At 41.8% G+C, this 24,304-nt stretch overlaps 1 protein-coding gene across 4 annotated transcripts in view; it reads right to left on the bottom strand.

Annotated features, from left to right (window-relative positions):
• The window catches only part of ndst3 (N-deacetylase and N-sulfotransferase 3), an 873,812-nt gene that overhangs the window by 33,766 nt on the left and 815,742 nt on the right, over positions 1–24,304 (bottom strand). For all 4 annotated transcript variants that reach the window (XM_033023461.1, XM_033023463.1, XM_033023460.1 and 1 more), the window contains 3 exons: positions 9,793–9,975; positions 7,788–7,884; positions 3,068–3,191 (listed from right to left, as the gene is read on the bottom strand). In XM_033023461.1, coding sequence (XP_032879352.1) covers positions 3,068–3,191; positions 7,788–7,884; positions 9,793–9,975 — 404 coding nt within the window. The remainder of the gene's footprint in view (positions 1–3,067; positions 3,192–7,787; positions 7,885–9,792; positions 9,976–24,304) is intronic.

The following is a 24,304-nucleotide window of genomic DNA, read 5'->3' as shown; positions in this document are numbered from 1 at the left end:
ATCTCTGTTCTTATCCCTGCAGCCATAAATCCCATTTGGAACAGATAATTGGTTTTTTTAAAGGGTAAAATGTTGCAGAATAGTTTAATCTGGCCATGATATTTTTTTCTGCTATTTTCTGATTTTTCCACATGATCTTGACTAAGTTGAAGGACGGTTAGTTTTAGTGTAGCCTTAGTTCTGAGATCACAGTCAAAGTTAATTAATTTGAACACATCTTAAACATCTGTAACATTTCCCACCCCTTAACATTTCTCAGTGAAAGTGATGTTAGTTTGATCCTTTTTATATTTGAATCAAAATCACTATTTTTTTCTGAATATTCAGGATATCTGTAAGTGCATCAATATGGCAAATGCAGGATTGTATTCACTAATGATGGTTTGAATATTTGGCTTTTGACCGTTCCACGATAATTATTAATACGCTATCTTCAGTTGCCTGCTTTGGAATTGATCTTCACACCATAATTTTGTTCATTATTTTTCTCTATCCCACTGTTCTGTAATTAATATTTTTGACTATGGGAAACTGGTTGTGCACCGTATTCACTTTAGCGGATGAAAATTCAAAAACTGCATGCTTGAGATTTCCTGAAATGGACTCCACCTGGTATGAACTTGAGAATTCCATACCCTGACAGTGAACTTGCACAAGGAATACAAATAATCTGTACTTTGCTGGTCGTCACAAAATAATAAGCGAAAAACAACAGATTGTAACTATTGAAATTTGCTCACAAGATTTTCCAATGGAGTCCAGCAGCTGACTGGAAAGCTAAGGAACTTGGGCTTCAAAATCTACTGAAACAACCTGTGCCATGTATCACCTGACAAACTAATGGAACTGTTATAACATGAAAGAGATTAGTTACAAAATTAAAACAAATCTCACATATTGAATATTTCTAATAGTTTTGAAATGTCAGAAACATAAATATTCATTCAATCTTTAACAGCTGGTTAAGCCTGGGAATGTAGTCACTTTTGTGGATGTGTCTATACTGGTCTCATCGCATGAGGGGAGTAACAAGGAGTGGAAAACACTGTTAATCTAGAACACTGGTGATGGCAGACCTCAATATGGCAGACTGGACTATTGCAACTCACTTCTCCTTGGCATCAGCTCCACCTACATCAACCAACTCCAACTGGTCCAGAACGCAGCCGCCCGACTCATCACCCACACCAAATCCTGGCATCACATCACTCCAGTCCTCAAAAAACTTCACTGGCTTCCCGTCTCCCACCGGATCACCTACAAAATCCTGGTCCTCACCTACAAAGCCCTCCACCATCTGGCCCCCACATATCTCATTGACCTCCTCTCCCCCTACCAACCCTCACGGTCCCTCAGATCCACATCAGCCGGTCTCCTCTCCATCCACAAGTCCAACCTCCGCAGTTTTGGGGACAGAGCCTTCTCCAGGGCAGCTCCCAGGCTCTGGAACTCCCTCCCCCAACTGATCCGCAATTCCGTGTCCCTCCCCATCTTCCAGTCCCGCCTCAAGACCCATCTCTTCACCTCTGCCTATCCTTAGCCCCACGTCCCCGTCCCTTTTCATCTGTGCATTAATTGCCTCATGCTGTCTTTACTTTGTGTACTAGTCATGTCTCTACTATTTATTTCATTCCCCTTACATGTTTTTCCTATACATGCTCAATTTTTGTAAGGTGTCCTTGAGACTCTTGAAAGGCGCCCATAAATAAAATGTATTATTATTATTATAGTTATATTATTATTATTATATTATTACGACAGATGGCACAATAGGCTAAGTGTTCGGCTGGCAACCGGAAGGTAGCTGGTTCGAATCCCGCTTGGAGTGCATACTGTCGTTGTGTCCTTGGGCAAGACACTTCACCCACCTTTGCCTGTGTGTGTCCTTGGGCAAGACACTTCACCCACCTTTGCCTGTCTGTATGGAAGTAATTGTGTGAAGCACTTTGGGGTCAATGCAAGTTGACTAAAAATGTGCTATATAAATAAAGACATTATTATTATTATTATTTATTAATATGTTATGAACTATTAAATGTTATGTTTACTAAAAATCCCAAACACTTTGAAGTCAATATAATTTTTCAGATATGACTCAGCAATGTAAACATTTTCCAGGGAACTTGGTGTGCTTAAAGGGAATACCGACATCTAGGTCAAAACATACTACTGGAAAAACTCAGCTGGCCAGGCAGCATCAGTGGAGGGATAGGACAGATGATGATTTAGATCAGTGTTTAGATCATGCTCTTTCTTCAGACTGATGGAGCGGGAGAGAATGCTGGAAAAGAGAGGTGGGGATGGGACAAAGTGTGGCAAGTGATAGTTTGATAAAGTTGAGGAGGGGTTTAATTGGCAGATTGGAGGAGTAAATGATAAAGGCTAGAGATGAAAAGGAGACTAAAAGGTATTAGATAAGGAAAGAAGACAAAGAGTGAAATGTAAAGCCAGGGTGGTGGATGTGGCTGGGACTCGACAAGATGGAGTGGAAAGAAGGGAAATAAAAGGGAAAAATGGGATTCGGGGATGGTGGATGAGCATGCAGTGATGGGGAAAGGAGTAGGGTGACCTGGGTCATGGGAGATAGTCAGGGAATCATGTAGTATGTAAACAGGTCCATGGCTTGTTTCTGACAGGCACATGATTAGGAAAGGTTTCGAGTGATTTGGCCAAACGAGGGCAAAATAAACTAACTTAGATGGGGGCATGGATGAGTTGAGCCAAAGGGTCTGTTTCTGTGCTGTATAACTCTTTGATTCTAAGTAACGATGAAAGTATTGACAGCCCAAACACATGGTGCAGGCCCTAATAACCAGTCAATGTTTCACTTAACATCGGTTTCTAATGTTATTGCAGATCTCCACAACAATTTTATATGTTATTGCCCCATTCAAAATTATCTAAAAATCTTTGGAATCTGCAGAAGCATTTAATCATCATGCAAGCTCAATCTCACCCTTTCAAAGCCAGTAATTAACTTCGCTGCAGATGATGTGCATTGAGCCCGTTTGTCAAATAAAGACTTTAATGTTCATGAAAAAAAATCTCTTTGCTTGATCTATCTTACCAGTCAATTCCCTTGTGATAAGCATTCCCATTGAAGAACTGCACTTCTTCAAAGGTCTTTGGGTTGGGGAAGTTACTGGTGATGGCTGGATGCATAATTAGGAACAGGTACAAAGCAGTGGTGCCTGGGAACAGAAAATATCAGCAAACTTATTGGTGTATACTGTAGAAATTGCCACCTGCTTTCCACGACTTGTTAATCAGCAGAGCTTCATTCTATAAAGCCCTTGAAAAAACGCATCGGTCTGTGAAATGCTGGATTATTTAATTAGAACACAACAATTACTGAATATTAGCATGTCAATTATCACCATTTTTACTTCATGGTTGCTGGAACAACACAGAACAATTCCCAGTGAATAATTAGAATACATATTTACTATTACAGATTACTACTGGCAGTGCTAATGTATTCAACATTGTGAGTGAATGGCTATTAGTAGACAGTTGCATTTTAACAAAATTGAACATTTCAAACAACCATTTACAGCAATTACGTTTAGTACTCCAAACAGAATAACCTTAGCTGTGTGTCATTGTTAATGTTTTATTTAGTCCTTTATATTGTACTCAGTCATTTTTAGGTAAATATAGAGAATATTTCAAGCATTATTTGAGCACCATCCAGAACTGTGCATCTGATATTGTTTGGAAATAAGATAATTGCTAAATACAAATGTATTGCATATTTGTTGATAGTGGTCAGCATAATCAATATTATAGAAAAAAAAACTACGGGAAAATATTTAATTTGATAAATAAATGCTGTGGGTAATTGAAAAATATGGACCACTGGTTGAGTCAGGTCTTGGGCTTCCTTGAGGTCACCAGTAACCAGTGCCTGGACCAGGATGCTGACCTCTGCTGGGAGACTGGTTTCTGATGCATCAATAGTCATAGAGTGATACAGTGTGGAAACAGGCCCTTCGCCCAACTCACCTACACCAGCCAACAATGTCCCAGCTACACTAGTCCCACTTGCCTGCGCTTGGTCCATATCCCTCCAAACCTGTCCTATCCATATACCTGTCTAACTGTTTCTTAAACAAAGGGTTAATCCCAGCCTCAACTACTTCCTCAGGCAGCTTGTTCGATACATCCACCACCCTTTGTATGAAAAAGTTACCCCTCAGGTTCCGATTAAATCTTTTCCCCTTCACCTTGAACCTCTGTCCTCTGGTCCTCGATTCCTCTACTATGGGCTAAAGATCCAATCTAATCCTCACCTGATTTTCTATACCTCTATAAGATCTCCCCTCATCCTCCTGCGCTCCATGGAATAGAGACCCAGCGTACTCAACCTTTCCCTATAGTTCACACCCTCTTGTCCTGGCAATATCCTTGTAAATCCTTTCTGAACCCTTTCAAGATTGACAATATATTTCCTATGACATGGTGCCCAGAATTGAACACAATATTCTAAATGCGGTCTCACCAATGTCTTATACAACTGCAACATGACCTCCCAACTTCTATACTCAATACTATGACTGATGTGCCAAAGTCTTTTTGACCACCTTACCTACCTGCAACTCAACCTTCAAGGAACCATGCACCGGTACTCCCAGATCCCTCTGCTCGACAACACTACCCAGAGGCCTACCATTTACTGAATAGGTCCTGCCCTTGTTCGACGTCCCAAAATGCAACACCTCACACTTCTCTGTATTCAATTCCATCAACCATTCCTCCGCCCACCTGGCCAATCGATCCAGATCTTGCTGCAATCGTTCACACCCATCTTCACTACCTGCAAAACCACTAACATTTGTATCATCAGCAAACTTGCTAATCTTGCCCTGTTTGTTCTCATCCAAATCATTGATGTAGATGACGAACAGTAACAGGCCCAGCACTGAACCCTGAAGCACACCACTAGTCACAGGCTTCCAGTCTGAGAAATTTCTCACCATTACCCTCTGCTTCCATCCATGGAGCCAATTTGCTATCCATTCAGCTATCTCTCCTTAGATCCCATGCCTTCCAGAGCAGCCTACCATGCGTAACCGTGTCGAACGCCTTACTAAAGTCGACATACACAACATCTACAGCTCTGCCCTCATCAACCTTTTTGGTCACGTTTTCAAAAAAAATCGATCAGATTTGTGAAACACGACATCCCACGTACAAAATCATGCTGACTATCCCTAATCAGCCCTTGCCCATCCAAATGTCTGTATATCCTATCTCTCAGAGTACTCTCCAGTAACTTACCAGCTACAGATGTTAAGCTCACCGGCCTATAGTTGCCAACATTTTCCCTGCCGTCCTTCTTGAAAAGAGATACAACATTTGCCACCCTCCAGTTTTCTGTATTTAAGGACGACTTCCTCTCCTGCAATTTCCTCTCTGGTTTCCGACAATGTCCTCGGATATATCAGATCAGGCCCTGGACATTACAGGGAAACGTAGGGATTCTGCTGTCTGAGCACAAGCAGCCAGCTGCGCTGATGGAATGGCTTTGACCCAATCCTGCAAAGTACTGGCTGACATCGTTTTCAGTGTTGTAAATGTATGTGATTGTCTTTGACATATACAATCAGAATATCTTGGCACATGTTGTAAAAAATAAAAAATATAAAAAAATAAACATTTGAAAAAAAGTTAAAAGACTGAAAACATATGTACTGGGCAAATTGCAATGCCACAACAATCGCTCTGGGTAAATACAGCTATGGACATGTCTAGCTGGAAGTACTGATCCATGGGATCATGGGACCCATCCTGAAGCCAACTGTCTGAACTTTGGGAGAACATTCACAATTTCAAACTGACAGCTTAATTTTTCACTCATATTATATTCTAGTGAAGTCAATCAAATGGTTCTGTGGATGAGTGTGCCTTGGGCTCCTGATTGAATGTGGATCTGAGAGTTTGTAAATTGTGCCATTTAATACAATACAATAATAATACAATACAATACCTTTTATTTGTCATTTGTACATAGTGCAAATATTGATGGGATAGGATGAAGCTTTCAAGAACTGTGGGAAATATTTCCACTAAAACTGTCCAATCCATTGTTTTGATTATCTACATTAATGACAGATTGTGCTGGAAAGACCTTCAACACTACTCATCCACAGGATTACCTTGGTGTACATCTAATAAAAATGGAGCCAATTCGTTGACAAGTGCCTATCCAAAGTTCCCTCTTGAAACAGATTCTGTTTTTACTGGTTTCCTTTGATTGAGATTTCATGTACCACCATACATGCCAACAATCTCCTCTGGAGAGTTCCAAGGAGACGTGGCTTTATATGGACTCCCTCGAAGAATTAATTAGCCCTGGATTGCAGAAACTGAGGTAGCTCGAGGCAAGAGTGGAAAGAATTCTGGGAACTGCCCCTTGTCCTACTTTCTGGTGTTGAGATTGTGGCGTCCTTTAGTCAGATATTCAGCACCACCCCCAACCCATGGTGCAAGTTTCTACAATACAAGGGGAGTCTATCTATTTCAAAAAGGAACTTTATTCACATAAATGCAATGTAGGGTGAGATAGTCATCCCACTGTGGCAGCATCTATGCTGCAATTTACCCAGATGTTCTAAAGCAAGGTACCATTTACAGTGCAAGTGCAGCTTGAATGTGTGATCGCATCCTATACCTTGCGCCGGGTTACTGGGTGTCCTTGTGCTGCTCCAAGACAACTCTTCATGAACTCCAATGGGGCAGAGCAATTTTCTTCAGGCTGTGCCGGGTTAAACCTTGCTCCAGCATGGGACTTCTCATTCGAATAAACAGAACACATCAGCTCCCCAGATAAAGGACAATGGTTGCATTTTCATTATTTAATTAGATTAGATTCAACGACTTACAGCAATTCTTAGTGTAAGGATATGCATTCTAAAGGATGATAGATTTTGAACAGTATTTTGTTTTATACAGTTCATCCTGAGTGGGACTGAATCCTGAGTGAGACCACACCGGCAGCTTTGGCAACCTGTGAGTCAGAGGGCAGAGACTCACCAGCTGTTAAAGCTATTCTGAATGCTGGCTAACTGTATGGTCTGATGCCCTGGGGCACACCGACATTCTGGGAGCTAGTTTCCCAGTGGAACATCGTGCTGACGGCATTGCTGAAACAGCAATGGCTCAGGGCAGGTGGCCAGTGGTTTCACAGCAACAGAAGATCTGACCCATGATCTTCAGATGAAAATATGACGTTCCCTGAGCGAGGAGGACATATTTGTGGAGTCTGCTGAAACTCGTTTACTTTGAAGATGTGAAGTTCGAAGGGATCCACCCAATCATCATCAATATTATGATGGGAGAGGCGCAGAAATTCTGGAAAATGTGTAAGTACTGCTGTGGCTTTGCCCAAATGATTCTCCAACACTTTTGCCAAAGTTATGGGAAACTTTTGTGACAATTCACCTGCCCCTTCATGCTTATGGCTCTGCATCTCTCAAAATATCATAAAACCAGGTGATGGTTTATTCGGTCTCAGTTTAATGCCTAAAGAACATAAGCATGAAATTACTAATTCTGATCTTCTGATCAATGTCTCATTTCAATGAACTTAATGCAACAGTTTCAATGTTTTAAAAAGAGACACAGAGCACTGGACTAACTCAGTGGATCAGGCAGCATCCCTGAAGACCATGCACAGGTAACGTTTCGGGTCAGGACCCTTTGAATGTTTAATTGTTCTCCATGCAACTTATGGAATGTGACAATAGCTCATATGAATAAAATTAGCATTTTTCATTAAACCTTACCCGTTTTTTGAGGCCCAACCACCAGAAATTTTGGTAAACGATCACAGGTTTTCTCTTTGGACCAGATGTCCTTGTGTCGTTTATCATCACATGGATTCTGTTGGCAACAAAAAGAAAATCTGACATGATGTTGAAATGGTAGATTTCTCAGGGTTTATTGTAGGCTGACTGAGTTCATAGTTGTGGGCAACATTAGTCAGAGTTTCCAAATAGAAAGATGTGTACACAAAATCAAAACAATATGCATCTAACCTCTTGCTAAAATGTTTTTAAGATCTACCCAATGAACAGCACTAATTTTAAATCAAAATAATGGTGAACAGATAGGAAAGCCCCTATACATCACCATGGAATACATTAATTCCTTCCCATGTACTTTTCTATATGTTTTCCTGCTCTGGAAACATTGTGTTTTTGTTCTGTAATTGAAATAGGTCCAAAAGTAGCTTAACAGTGGAGACACAAAAATCAAGAGTTTGACAGGCAATATACTAGAAGATATGTGGCATGGTGGCACAGTAGTTAACGCTATTCCCTCAACTACAGGGACTCTATTACAAGGAGAGATTGAATAGGCTGACGGGTGATCTTGTGGAAGTTTATAAAATTATGAGGGCATAGATACGGTAGATAGTCACAGTCTTTTCCCCAGGGTAGGAATGTCTATAGTTAGGTAGTTCTATAGGTTTAAGGTGTGAGGGATACTACTTAGAGGATATTTAACAAAAATGTTTCTCACACAGAAGGTGGCGGCTGGATAGAACAAGCTGCCAGAGGACGTCGTAGAGGCTGGTGCAATTACTTTAATTAAAACACATTTTGTCAGGTATATGGATAAGAAAAGGTTATGGGCCAAATGCAAGCAAATGAGTTTAGCATAAATGAGTATCTCATTGCATTGATAAGTCAAGCTCAAGGGCCTGTTTCTGTACTCTACAACTCTACGACTTGGGTTTGATCTTGACCTGTGCATGCCCTCTTCTTGATATAATGGGCTTCCTCCAGATGCTTCTTATTCCTCCCATATTTCCAAAGACATGCTGATAGATGAATTAACTACTTAAAATTACTTCTCAATGTAGGTTAATGGTGAGAAGAATCAAAAAGGAATTGATAGGCATGTGTGAAAGAGAATAAGATGCATCGGTACAAGGATGGTTCCCCTGGAAGCCAGTATGTTCCTAATGGTCAAGCACAATCCAAGGAATTCAGACCCGTCATCTTCTACTGTACTTGAAGGAGAGAAAATACATTGCATGGACTTGGGGACGAAGGCCTGGGCAGCATGAATAGGTTGCTCTTTAAGAGATCTGGCACAGACGAAGTGGGTCTAATGGCCATGACATTATTAGAAAGAAAAAAAATCAACATGTGAAATGATGGTAAGCTTTTGGGGTGATTGATAATAATCGAAAATATAAATCAAACTTTAAACCTGGCAATGGAATTTAAAGCACGTATCATGTCCCTCCCTCTGGACAAAATGAAGAATCAGTTTCAAACAAGCATCTGACACTGATCATGTTCACAAAAGTGCTGGTAAGCATTTTACAGTGAAATTGCATTGTTCTCAAAGCGATATATCTGAAATACTTTTATGTTTGTTCCACCAGTTTGCAAAGAGTTATTTGGCCACATTATGAATTAACTCAAATAATAACTAACATCGTAATATTCAACTGCTTGAATATTGACTAGATTAAGTTAGAAATCAACACTAGCAGAGTCCATGGGCAGAGCAAATCTCTGTTGCTCCTAATGGAACACGTGACAGGGAATGGATAATTTTACTTCCTTACAATAGCTGTTGTGCACTAATCTTTTCTCTTAATCTTGGATGTGGAGAGATGATGAAAGCCTTTTGGTGACAATCAAAAGCAGATAGAGCTACCAGCAAAGTAAAGAATACCTGAGAAGTATAGCATCATTTGGTAAAAAGACCAATGTGCAAATGTCGGCAAAACACTGATATCTGCCCTCATTTTAAGAAAGGTGAGGCCCACACCTGCCATAGTGGTTCCTTTTGCTCAGGAAAGAGCTCAAAGTATTTGTGTGCCAGCTGCACTGGAGGCAACGTCTGCAGTTTCAGGTTCGTCCAGCAGTGAACAAAATTAGCCAAGTTCACAAAGGTGTAGAGTCCCAGTCGATCATTCCCATAGTTGGATAAGTGCGTCATGAATATGCTGATCTGAAAGGAAGTAAAAAGGTCACATTGTGGATAAAATCTTAGAGATGATTAATTAAATTTAAACAATTTAATCTGTTTTGAGCAGGTTTCCATTTTTACTTCTGTCATTATCTAGTTTAAAGGCACTGACTCATTTTGGATATTAATTTCAGAACAAAGCTGTCCTTGGATACCATCACCCAAATTACCATGTTGATTTACAAGATGGCTGGCTACCTGTCACTATGAAGCAACACATCCTGGCTTGATGATTTCCCTCAGTCACTTTCTGCATCAAGGATTTGTGGCTCATTATGTTATGGCCAGAATTTATCCAATCTATTAGGGCTGAATGGATTCATTTAATGTTTTTTTTATTAAATTAAGAAAAGACAATGTGAGAAACTTTGGAAAAAGGAAGTAGACCCATGATAACCTTTCAAAGGAAAAATCAAGTGTACATTTCAAATGTAAACGTCACGTTTAGACATACTAGTTTCATTCAGGGAGTGGATTTGCAGCATCATTTCAAAGTAACATTAACAAATTTGCAGATGACACAAAGCTGGGTGGCAGTGTGAACTATGAGGAGGATGCTATGAGAATGCAGGGTGACTTGGACAGGTTGGGGGAGTGGGCAGATGCATGGCAGATGCAGTTTAATGCGGATAAATGTGAGGTTATCCACTTTGGTAGCAAAAACAGGAAGGCAGATTACTATCTAAATGGTGTCAAGTTGGGAAAGGGGAAGTACAACGGGATCTGGGGGTCCTTGTTCATCAGTCAATGAAAGTAAGCATTCAGGTACAATAGGCAGTGAAGAAAGCGAATGGCATGTTGTATAGGGCCCTAGTGAGACCACACCTGGAGTATTGTGTGCAGTTTTGGTGCCCTAATTCGAGGAAGGACATTCTTGCTATTGAGGGAGTGCAGCGTAGGCTTACAAGGTTAATTGCCGGGATGGCGGGACTGTCATATGCTGAGAGAATGGGCTTGTATACTCTGGAGTTTAGAAGGATGAGAGGCGATCTTATTGGAACATATAAGATTATTAAGGGTTTGGACAAGCTAGAGGCAGAAAAGATGTTCCCGATGTTGGGGGAGTCCAGAACCAGGGGCCATAGTTTAAGAATAAGGGGTAAGCCATTTAGAATGGAGACAAGGAAACACTTTTTCTCACTGAGAGTTGTGAGTCTGTGTAATTTTCTGCCTCAGAGGGTGGTGGAGGCCGGTTCTCTGGATACTTTCAAGAGGGAGCTAGATAGGGCTCTTAAAGATAGCGGAGTCAGGGGATATGGGGAGAAGGCAGGAATGGGGTTACTGGTTGGGGATGATCAGCCATGATCACATTGAATGGCGGTGCTGGCTCGAAGGGCCGAATGGCCTACTCCTGCAACTATTGTCTATTGTCTATTGTCTATTGTGACTGAATTGCACCACAAAAAATAAGAAAAGATCAAAATGGAATGGAAGGAGTTAGGACCGAGAGGAAGAGAGCAGTTTTGGGATCAGGCAGTGCAGGCCGCCCTGAATGGCCATGATTTGGAGGTAATTGATCATAACCTCAGCACCCAACCATTTCTTTGCATACTGCTTTTTTTAAGCACATCTTTGAAAACCTTAAAATGAAATAGAAAACAATGACACCGTTTGTCACACAGTCCTATGACAATCTTTACCGTTTACCAGGATATTAATCTTTACCTCCTGGAGACTCCAAAATGAAGGGAAGTGTAACTTTTGCAAATACAATGATCTTCACATTCATTTCAAAGTCAGTGCATTACAGAGAGATACCTGCAATGAGTAAATCCTATTATATGAGTAAGTATTTTCCCAAGCAAACTGGGAATTCATTACCTCAATTTCCTGCCTCAATGCATTTTCATGAACGAACAATTAGTTAGTAATTATTTAATAATCCAAATATTTATTTCCTCAGCTGGGTATCAGAACAAAATTAAACTGTATATTTTCAACAAAGTTGATTAGCTACAGAAAGGTGTGACCCTGGTGGGTATTGGTTTATTTCAGTCACATTTACTGAATTGCAGTGAACATTTTTTGTTTGTATGCTATCCAATTAAATCAGATAATACTATTCAATCAAGTTGTACACATGTACAATGGAGTACAAGGAGTCTGAAGAAGGGTCTCGACCCGAAACACCACCTATTCCTTTTTCCAGAGATGCTGCCCGACCCACAGAGTTACTCCAGCATTTTGTGTCTTTCTCAAGTATAATAGGTTATTCAAAGTGGAAAATACTAGAGTGCAGAGCATAGTTTTTAGCATTGTAGCATTACAGTTCCAGAGTAAAAGTGCAATGATCGCAATGAGGTAGGTTGGAGGATTGGGACTAAATGCTAGCTATGCGAGAACAGGTCAGATATCTGGTAACAGAGGGGAAGAAACTGTGCCTGAGTCTGGTGGTATGTGCTTTCAAGCATTTGTACCTTCTGCCTGTCAGGAGTGGAGAGGAACGAATGACTGGGGTGAAAAAGGTATTTTATTATGTTAGCTCCTTGTGCTACATATTACTAGTCTCTACAATTTCTTGCAGTGTTTGGCAGAACTGTTCCCAAACCAAGCTGTGATCTACCCCAACAGCATGATTTCAATGGTGTATCTGTTGAAATTGGTAAGAGTTGTTGCTGACATGCCAAATGGGCTAAATCTGATGATGTTAAGGACATGGTGTGCCTTTTTGGCCACAGCTGTAATGTGGTTGGTCCAGGACAGATTGTTGGTAACATTTACACTTAGGAACTTGAACTAGAAGCTCGCAAACATTTCCACTTCAGCACCATTGATGCTGATTGGGGCATGTATTCTGCCATGTTTCCTGAAGTCAATAACTAGCTCCTTCATCTTGCTGACATTGAAGGAGAAATTGTTGTCTTGATACCATGTAACTGAGCTCACTATCTCCACTATTCCCCATAGTGCTTCCTGAAGTCAGTAACTATCTCCTTCATCTTGCTGACATTGTGGGAGAGGTTGTTATTTTAACACCTGAGATCTCCTTCTCTGTCTCACCATTGTTCAAGGTCTGGTCCACAACAGTGGTGTCATTTGCAAATGTACACGGTGTTAGAGCAGAAATTGGTCTCACGGCTGCGAGTGCGGAGAGGGTATTGTGAGGAGTTGCGAGCGCATTCTTGTGGGGCCCGGATGTTGAGAGTTATTGAAGAGGAGGTGTGGTATGTGTGTTAGAAAGTCAAGGATCCATTGGAAGATGGAGTGCTGACTCCTTGGCCCTGGAGTTTGGATGGGATTATGGTGTTGAAGGCAGAGCTACATACAATAAACAGGAGTTTGATATATATCTCCATGTTATCTCGATGTTCCAGAGTGGAGTGTTGGGCCAGGGAGACGGTGATTGCTGTTTACCTGTAACTACTGAAAGCAAACTGCAGTGAATCAAGGTACACAAAAAAGCTGGAGAAACTCAGCGGGTGCAGCAGCATCTATGGAGCGAAGGAAAAAGGCAACGTATCGGACCGAAACCCTTCTGCAGTGAATCAAGGTTGCCTGGGAGGCTGGAGTTATTGTGTATCATCCCCAGTGTCTGTAGGCACTTCATAATGGTGGAGCCACAATTAGATAGTAGTCATTAAGGCATGCTACCTTGCTTTTCTTTGGCATTACACTTAGTGTTTTTCCTAAAGCTCAGAATGGAATCATAATCGTAATTTATTAGCTAAGTATGTTTTGCAACATACAAGGAACATGGTTTACCATACAGTCATTTCAAAAAAGCAACAACTACATAAAAAATTAACAAACATCCAGCACAGGGGCTCCTCCCCATTCCCCACTGTGATGGAAGGCAATAAAGTCTTATCTTCTTTTCTCCTGCGGTCGGGGGAGTCGAACCATCCGCAGTTGGGGCGATTGAAGCTGCCGCAGCCGACAATCGAAGCTCCCATGTCGGGTCGATTGAAGCTCCCGCACGGGGTGGTCGAAGCTACTGCGGCTTGTAGCTCCCGAAATCGGTCTCTAACCAGGGAACGCAAGCTCACATTGTTAAGGTCCGCAGTCTCCCGCTGTTGGAGCTCCCAAGGTCCCAGCAAGGCCGCAGTGGGGTCGGCTACCTGCCCCTTTTCCGGGCCTACGTCCGTGACCGCGTGTTCCCTCTTCAGGTGTCTATGGGGACTCTGGAGGCCTTTGTGAATGCTGGTCGCCGCGGCAGGTTGAGTGTATTATTGATAAAGTTGGTGATATATTAATTTGATGTTTGTTTGTTTGTTTGTAAACTGCCAATATAGGCAGCCTTTTATTGTGTTAATACTCTGTATGTTTGTTTTTGTTTTATGAATAAAAGTATTTGTAAAAAAAACGGTCCCAGCAAGAGGCCGCCAGCTCCACGATGTAGGCCGCAGTGCAGACGGAGATATGACATGGAAAATGTTGCATCTCCTTCGAGGAAAGAGATAAAAAATGTTTCCCCCACCTAACACAAAACTAAAGATAAACTAAAACGTACATTATACAACAAATTAAAAACACAAGGAAGGAAAAAGACAAAACAGACCGTTGGCGAGTCAGCCATTGCACGCCCCCCCCCCCCCCCCCCCCCCCCAGTGGAATAGTGAGAGGTTACAGATGTCTGTGAATACTCCTGCCGTTGGCTCCACGCAGATCCAATTGACACCACAGGTGACTCTTTTTGGGCCAGTTGCTATTTATGGATTCACTCTCAGGAAGGCAGATCTTACATCTGTTATGGTGAGCGTTGACAGGCAGACGGGTGAATGGGGTGGTTGTCATCCTTCCACCCACCACTGGGCGGTGGGGGAGCTGTTGCAGATATGAGTTGGGGATTCAGTGACTGCTCCGATTCTCAGCAGTAAATTCTGAAATGGGAATCTATGGAGTCAGGGAAGAGCTCAAGTCACCAGAAAGACTTGTCCAATGAAGTAAATGAAATCTTAAAAGGAGAGGAACATTAAATTGTGATGGCTGGGAAGATTGAGAGAGTTATGGGCCTGCCCCACTTAGTCGATTTTTCAGGCGACTGCCAGCGACTGTCAAGAGTGGAACACACACACGACTGAAAAACCAACAACTGTCAGAGTGGAACACACACACATCGCTTCCTTCACCAGCCCGTTATGCAGGTGGGGGACAGGGCAAGCGGGGGGAGAGCTGAGTGAAATTCACACGGTGCAAAGCCAAGGTGATACAGACACACACCGCGATGAACAGGAATGTTGGCACTGTAATTAAGACGGCTAAAGCACAATGTACAGTAAGTTCTTTAAAGGGGGGGGGGGGAGAAGGAGGGAGAAAGAGTGGAGATAATTTTTAAGAAGCCAGAGATACACGGCTATGAAGCTCGGCGGACATTTAACATTACCGGTCGGTTATCCTTGGTTCTGGAAATTACTGCTTATGTTTTTTTTTCCCAATGAGCCAATGAAATTCACCGGTCAGCACTGGCAACAACCTACGAGAACCATCGACCTCCTACCAACCCACTAGGACCTCCTGGCGACCCACCTACAGCACAAGAATTCTCGCTACTCTCCATGGGGGCTTCATTCTAGTCGCCGCTAATTTTTCAACATGTTGAAAAATTTGCAGCGACTATAATGAGGCCACGACTAGTTCCCAGAATGCGGGAACTCCTCACGACCTTGAAGGCGACTCCCAGGCAACCACCCGCGAACATGTGGTGACTGTATAGTCTCCTGCAGTCGCCTAAAAAAGTTGCCTAAGTGGGACAGGCCCATTAAAGAATTGGAAAAATTAGAGTTTGAGGAAGGGGATTTGAGGTGATGGATGGAGAGATTGGTTTTCCCTTTTCATTGCATAGTTTCCCCTCTTTGTTTCCTCACAACCTCATGGTTCATGGAACCTGTCACAGAACAGCTGCTGGAATGAAACAAATAATGGATATTCGATGATACAAGTAAATTAACATTTGTAAAATGAAATCCGATATTCTGTTGGCATATGATCAGACATCACAAAGGCATATATCATGACATTAAACTTTCAGGAATGCCATGATGCAGAGTTGGGTACCTTCGTCGGGTTAAGGCTGCCGACAGGTACTTTGTAAAAGGGAGATGCATGTCTGAACATGCTTTTTTTAAAATGTATTGAGAAGAATGGGTGAACACAGGCCTAATTATCAATAATAAGCAAAGTGTTCCCTCACTCACAAACAGGGGTTGATGGCTGAGAATGATCAAAAGCTGCATCCTACCTGACTTGCTATTTCACTTTCACTGAGGTTGTTGCTAAGGCTGAAATTATGCCAAGGATCAAGTTAAGGCCTTCATTTTGTGCATACTGTAACTCATTGCAACCATGCACCATCAGTAAAAGCAGCATTATTGAGATGTTTTTTTGAAATGGTGAAAGTGCTGTAAATACTGAGGAGATCAAGCAGCATCCATAGTGAAAAAAAACAGGATCAACAAGTTCAGATATCAGACCCGCAATGCAGAAACACTCAGCAGGTTAGATAGTATACATGTAAAGAGAAAGAGTTAACTTTTCGGGTCGAATATCCTTCGTCAGAGACAGCTCTTCAGAATAATTATGATGAACAATATTTAATTTTACATGTTACATGTTTTTCTTTCCACAGATGCTATCTGACCTGCTGAGTGTTTCCACTTTTCCTGTTTTTATTTCAGATTGATGACATTTGCATTATTTTTTTAATCTTGCCATTAGCTAAGATGATGCAAAATGTTAACTGCTATTCTCTCTTCATGGCTGTTAGCTGTACTGTTAAGTATTTCCTTCACATTTTGCTTTAAATTAGTTTTCCTGAATCCTGCATGTGTTGCTTCAGTATAAATAAAAACTAAGTGTTTACTGCACAGTCGGTGTTCGTAGTTCCAGGCAGAACCATTCAATTTGACATCAAGATGCTTCCTCAGATATAATTTACAGTCAATTCAACAAACATCTGCAGCAGGGAAAGAAAAATATTCTATTCCACCAACTTCTGCAAGTTGAGCTGATCTGCTATTTTAATTAAGTACTAAATACATACTTCATAATATACAGTTTGCATTTCAAAATATACAGCCCATATTTCAGAAGATGTAATTTAGATTTCAGAACATATTGCCTGCAATTCAGAATCTATCATCTGTGTAATTACATCACAGTACTCATGCATTATCTATATACAAAAACAATTTACTTAAGGTTTAAGATGACATTTTTATTTAGTCACTATCAAGGCAGGTTGAAGGCCTGCCAGTATCTGGTCTCGGTCATAGATATTGCCTTTTACACCGCAACATTGCAAGGCAGCGTTAACCATAAAATGTTTATCCTCACATTATCACAGGAATTTCAGATACCAGTTCCCGTCACTCTCTCATCCTTAGTTCAAGTTTAGGATTCCCTCAGAGATGGACAAGGAAATCAAAATGTAATGGAACACCGGACAATTGAGGGACAGCTGTGAACCAGAAACAACGTTGCATAAACCACTAGAGGGGGCCAAGTGTATTCTAATAGTGCAAACTTAATTATTACAAAGCACAGTTTTACATTACATAGCAGTAATTAAAGCTGTGATTAAGTTCTAAAAACAAATTTACACACGTGCATCGAAAGAAGTGATCTGAGTTTCAGCTCAACCACTTACATATTACTTGGCAAACTATAGGAAGGATGTCATCAGCGCAGTTCAGCCTGGTCCAACATGGGCCCAACCCTCCCCACCGTTGGAAGCATCTACACCAGGTGCTGCCTCAAAAAAGGGGCATCTATTATCAAAGATCCCCACCATCTGGGCACTGTCCTCTTCTCACTGAGCATGAGGTACAGAGACCAGAAGCTCAATACCACCAGGTACAGTGTGTAGGAAGGAACTGCAGATAAAGGTTTATACTGAAACCCACCAGGTACAGCATCTGATTTATAGCATTATCTGATTTGATTAATCAAAACAAAGCTTTTCACTGTGCCTCGGTACATGTGACAATAATTTACCTATGCCTAATCATAAAAGCAACTTTCCTACAACTATCAGGTTCTCGAATCGACCTGCACAATCCTAATCCTACACCTCGGCAACTGAACACTACAGTCCATCTCTTCCATGCACTTCTTTCCTTATTTATATTATACTGAACATAGAAACATAGATATAGAAAATAGGTGCAGAAGTAGGCCATTCGGCTCTTCAATCCAGCAATGACATTGAATATGATCATGGCTGATCATCCAAAATCAGTACCCCGTTCTGGCTTTTTCCCCATATCCCTTCATTCCCTTAGCCCGGAGAGGTAAATCTAACTCTCTTTTATGAAAATATCCAGTGAATTGGCCTCCACTGCCTTCTGTGGCAGAGAATTCCACAGATTCGCAATTCTCTGGGTGAAAAGGTTTTTCCTCATCTCAGTCCTATATGGCCTACCCCTTATTCTTAAACTGTGACCTCTGGTTCTCGACTCCCCCAACCTCGGGAACATTTTTCTTGCATCGACCCTGTCCAATCCTCTAAGAATTTTATATGTTTCTATAAGATTGCCTCTCATCCTTCAAAATTCCAGCGAATACATGCCCAGTCGTTTAATTATTTCATCATATGTCAGACCCGTCATCCCGGGAATTAATCTGGTGAACCTACGCTGCACTCCCCCAATAGCAATAATGTCCTTCCTCAAATTAGGAGACCAAAATTGCACACAAAACTCCAGGTGCTAAAGTATTGTTTTTTACTGTTTTTTTCATTTTGTGGTCTTCCAAAATGTATGTGTAAGTTATGTATAATTTATGTTGCCTGAGTCTATGTGCCTGTGGTGATGCTGCAAGCAGGATTTGCCGTGCAGTGCATTGTGCATATGACAATAAAGTCAACGGGATTTGATTTGTATTAAAGACGCAAAGGGGACAGAAATGTTTTGCAAGGGGCGTAACTTGGACAGGAGGGTTTGTGTTATAAGGAGAGACTGGATAGCTGGGGCTTTTTTCCCTGATACATAGGAACCTGAGCGGTGACCATATGGAAGTTATGAGGGGCATGGATAAGGTTTAGTTTGGTTTAGTTAAGAGATAGAGTGCGGAAACAGGCCCTGCGGCCCCCACCGATTCCGCACCGACGATCGATCCTCGCACATTAACATTGGGGGCAATTTTTACATATAAACTAAGCCAATTAACCTACAAACCTGTACGTCTTTGGAGTATGGGAGCAAACAGAAGTTCTCGGAGAAAACCCACGCAGGTCACGGGGAGAACATTTCAACTCCATACAGACAAGCACCCGTAGCCAGGATCGAACCCGGGTCTCTGGTCCTGTAAGTGCTGTAAGGCAGCAACTCTACCGCTGCGCCACCGTGCTGCCCTACAGATTGGTTGCAGTCTTTTACCCAGTATAACAGAAATTAGTGGGTAACAATTTAAGGTGGTAGTGGAAACATTTGAAAGAGATCTATGGGGCAAATTTGTTACACAGAGGGTGCTGGGCATGAGGAATGAACTGTGACGATACTGTGGAGGTGTGTACTCCTTATACACTAACTGTGCAGCCAAATACTAATCCACCTCAATCTATAAGTTTGGAGGTGACCCTATCATAGTCGGCTAGATATTGAGAGGGAGTACAGTTCTCCGATGGAGAAGAGCCGATTCTGGACGTACCTGGACTTTTTACCTTGTCTGAACATCTGGACGCCTGCAGCGGCGGCTGCGGAGGGTTGAGGTCACGACCACGGGGGAAATGGAGGAAGACTGGCCAAATGTTGTGCCTTCCACCACAGTGATGAATGCTGTGGTGGATGTTTGTGTTCAATTTTTATTGTGTTTTTGTGTGTTCTTTATCATTGTACCCCAGCTGGCAAATTCATTTCACTTGCACTTTATGTGCAATGTGACAAATAAAACTGATTGTATTGTATTGTATTGTATTGCATTGCATTGTATTGTATTGTATTGTATTGTATTGTATTGTATTGTATTGTATTGTATTGTATTGTATTGTTGAAAGAAGATTGAGAACCAAGTAGCTTTGTGCAAAGACAACAACACCTCCCTCAATGTCAGCAAGACAAAGGTGATAAGTGATTGACTTCAGGAAGCAAAGTAGTACACACACCCCAGTCAACATCGGTGGCACCAAAGAAAAGATGGTAAAAAGGTTCATGGTCCTAGGAATAGGTTTCGCGAGCAGCCACATCGAAACTATAAGCAAGAAAGCACACCAATGCCTCTATTTCCTTAGAAGGTTTAGGAAGTTCGATAAGTTTCCAACAATCCTCATGAATTTCTACAGATACACCGTAGAAAGCACCTTATCAGGATACATCAGGGCCTGGCTTGGGAACAGCTCCATCCAAGACCACAAGAAATTGCAGAGTGTTGTGGATGTAGCCCATACCATCACACAAACCAGCCATCAACTTAATCTACATTCCACATCGCCTTGGCAAGGCTACTGGCATCAACTAGCTATAACAATCAAGGACCAGTCTCACCCTGGTCATTCACCCTTCCCCCCTCTCCCATCAGGCACGAGGTATATACGTTTGAAAACCCATACCTCCAGATTCAGGAGCAGTTTTATTCCCAGCTGTTATCAGGCAACTGAATGGTCCTCCCATCAGCCCGTGTGCGACTCCCTCATTAGAAACCTTTCAACTTTTTAAAAGATCAGACCACCTGCCTGCACTCATACCATAACCCTCCATTCCCTTCTCATCCATATGCCTATCCAATTTATTTTTAAATGATACCAACGAACCTGCCTCCACCACTTCCACTGGAAGCTCATTCCACACCGCTACCACTCTCTGAGTAAAGAAGTTCCCCCTCATGTTACCCCTAAACTTCTGTCCCTTAATTCTGAAGTCATGTCCTCTTGTTTGAATCTTCCCTATTCTCAAAGGGAAAAGCTTGTCCACATCAACTCTGTCTATCCCTCTCATCATTTTAAAGACCTCTATCAAGTCCCCCCTTAACCTTCTGCGCTCCAGAGAATAAAGACCTAACTTATTCAACCTTTCTCTGTAACTTAGTTGTTGAAACCCAGGCAACATTCTAGTAAATCTAGAATGTAAATCATGTACCCTGTATAATGTTTTTTGGACTGGATGGCAAGCAAACAAAGGTTTTTCACTGTATCTCAGTAGCCATGACAATAATAATAAACTAAACGAAAATGACAATGCATTTAGACAGGTGCATGGATAGAAAAGGTTGGAGGGATATGGGACAGGGAATAGGGACTAGCGTGGGTAAGCAATTTTGTTAGCATGGATGTGTTGGGTTGAAAGGCTTGTTACTGTGCTGAATAACTGTATAACCAGTTCAGTTTGGCTTATTGTCATGTGTACCGAGGTACAATGAAAAGTTTTTTTTGCAATCCGCAGAAAGATAATACATGATTACATTGAGCCACTGACAGTGTAAAGATACATGATAACGGAATAACGTTTAGTGCAAGCTAAAGCCAGCCAAATCCAATCAAAGTTTGTGGTAGATTGGTTCAGTTGCCTGATAACGGCTGGGAAGAAACTGTCCCTTGATCTGAAGGTGTACGTTTTCACACCTCTACCTTTTGCCTGATGGGAGAGGGGAGGAGGGAGTGGCCAGGGTGAGACTCATCTTTGATTATACTGCTACACTTACACTTGAATCACCACCTGAAGATCTCACAGGACAAAATTACTCCTGGTTGTGCTAGTGCAATACCATTGACCTTGGCTTTGAAGACTGATATCATATTGCAAAATAATTAGCATGAAGAGTTACACTGGATTAAGCAAAGTTCATTATGTGTAGATAATAAAAAGCACAAATGCAATTATATACTGTAATCAGGTTATTTTTGACTGGAGTCACTTAACAAAATTCCCTTCCACCATTCTAAGAGAGTGCAGTCACAGTTTGTGACACCTGCTCTACAAATTCTACTGGTTAGAGCAAATATTTTAAGAAAAGCCAGTCTGCGAATCCCACAAATCACTTTGTGTTTCTGCATCACTTAAGGATTCTTCACTTTTCAAGTAACCTATCAAATATATTTTTGGTCTATGACTGCCAAACTACAAGGAGATTTATTTTTTAAATGCATCCTTGACGTCAACTCAACTCTTTAAAACAATATTTAAATCACGCTCGAAACTGCTGTAGGTCACAAATATTCAGCACGTGTGACATAAACAATGTTGGCATAAAACGCACGTACAAACAACAGTAAAACTCTTCATCAGGGTCAGTCAAGACTTTATTGGTGCTGGACTAGCAGTTTTTATGGACTATTGGATTTTATTCTGATTAATATTCTAACACACTTGTAACTCACCTTTTTTTAGATGTTAGGCAGATGAATAATACATTTTCCACTGCGCTATATGTTCAGAAGGAAATAGATCCAGTGAGCTGAAAGGCTGTGTGGGATGAGGACCCCAATAGATTATGGGGAGTATGGGAATGTGATCCTGTTGTGTGGACAGAAAGCAAAGGGATAGGGGACCCAGTGAGTGAAGATAACTAAAAAGACAATACGGGAAGAAAATATGAGGTACAAAGGTAAGCTAGCCAAGAATATAAAGGAGGATAGTAAAAGCTTCTGTAGTTATGTGAAGAGGAAAAAATTAGTTAAGACCAAAGTTGGACCCTTGAAGACAGAAAATTGTGAATTTATTATGGGGAAGAAGGAAATGGCAGATGAGTTGAACAGGTACTTTGGATCCGTCTTCACTAAGGAGGACACAAACAATCTTCCTGATATAGTAGTGGCCAGTTATCCCAGCTAATGTTATCCCATTTTTTAAGAAAGGCGGGAGAGAGGAAACAGGGAATTATAGACCAGTTAGCTTGACATCGGTGGCGGGGAAGAAGCTGGAGTCAATTATAAAAGATGAAATAGCCGCACATTTGGATAGCAGTAACAGGATCGGTCCGAGTCAGCAAGAATTTACGAAGGGGAAATCATGCTGGACTAATCTTCTTGAATTTTTTGAGGATGTAACTAGGAAAATGGACAAGGGAGAGCCAGTGGATGTAGTGTATCTGGACTTTCAGAATGTATTTGATAAGGTCCCACATAGGAGATCAGTGGGCAAAATTAGGGCACATGGTATTGGGGGTAGAGTGCTGACATGGATAGAAAATTGGTTGGCAGACAGGAAACAAAGAGTAGGGATTAACGTGTCCCTTTCAGAATGGCAGGCAGTGACTAGTGGGGTACCGTAAGGCTCGGTACGCCACTATTTACAATATACATCAATGATTTGGATGAAGGGATTCAAAGTAACATTAGCAAATTTGCAGATGACAGAAAGCTGGGTGGCAGTGTGAACTGTGAGGAGGATGCTATGAGACTGCAGGGTGACTTGGACAGGTTGGGGGAGTGGGCAGATGCATGCCAGATGAAGTTTAATGCAGATAAATGTGAGATTATCCACTTTGGTATCAAAACAGGAAGGCAGATTACTATCTAAATGGTGTCAAGTTGGGAAAAGGGGAAGTACAATGGGATCTGGGGGTCCTTGTACATCAGTCTATGAAAGTAAGCATGCATGTACAGCAGGCAGTGAAGAAAGCGAATGGCATGTTGGCCTTTATAACAAGAGTAGTCGAGTATAGGAGCAAAGAGGTTCTTCTGCAGTTGTACAGGGCCCTAGTGAGACCACACCTGGAGTATTGTGTGCAGTTTTGGTCCCCTAATTTGAGGAAGGACATTCTTGCTATTGAGGGAGTGCAGCGTAGGTTTACAAGGTTAATTCCCGGGATGGTGGGACTGTCATATGCTGAGAGAATGGAGTGGCTGGGCTTGTACACTCTGGAGTTTAGAAGGATGAGAGGGACATTATTGAAACATATAAGATTGTTAAGGGTTTGGACACGCTGGAGGCAGGAAACATGTTCCCGATGTTGGGGGAGTCCAGAACCAGGGGCCACAGTTTAAGAATAAGGGGTAAGCCATTTAGAACGGAGACGAGGAAACACTTTTTCTCACAGAGAGTTGTGAGTCTTTGGAATTCTCTGTTTCAGAGGGCGATGGAGCCCGGTTCTCTGGATACTTTAAAGAGAGAGCTAGATAGGGCTCTTAAAGACAGCGGAGTCAGGGGATATGGGGAGAAGGCAGGAACGGGGTACTGATTGGGGATGATCAGCCATGATCACATTGAATGGCGGTGCTGGCTCGAAGGGCTGAATGGCCTACTCATGCACCTATCGTCTATTGTCTATTGAATATGGAGCAGAGGAACCAAGATCCCACTGAGTGAAAGGGCAGTGTTGGAATTGGGATCCATTGTGCAAAGCGATTGCAAGAATTGGTGTCCTGCAATGTTAAAGGAAGTGCTGAAACCAGGACCACAGTGTGTGAAAGTGAACGCATGCACCAGAGCTGTGACATGTT

The sequence above is a fragment of the Amblyraja radiata genome, chromosome 1 (genome assembly GCF_010909765.2).
Source record: "Amblyraja radiata isolate CabotCenter1 chromosome 1, sAmbRad1.1.pri, whole genome shotgun sequence".
In the NCBI taxonomy this organism is placed as follows: domain Eukaryota; kingdom Metazoa; phylum Chordata; class Chondrichthyes; order Rajiformes; family Rajidae; genus Amblyraja; species Amblyraja radiata.
The sequence above is the reverse complement of the archived record's forward strand: the minus strand, read 5'-3'. Positions and strand labels throughout refer to the sequence as shown.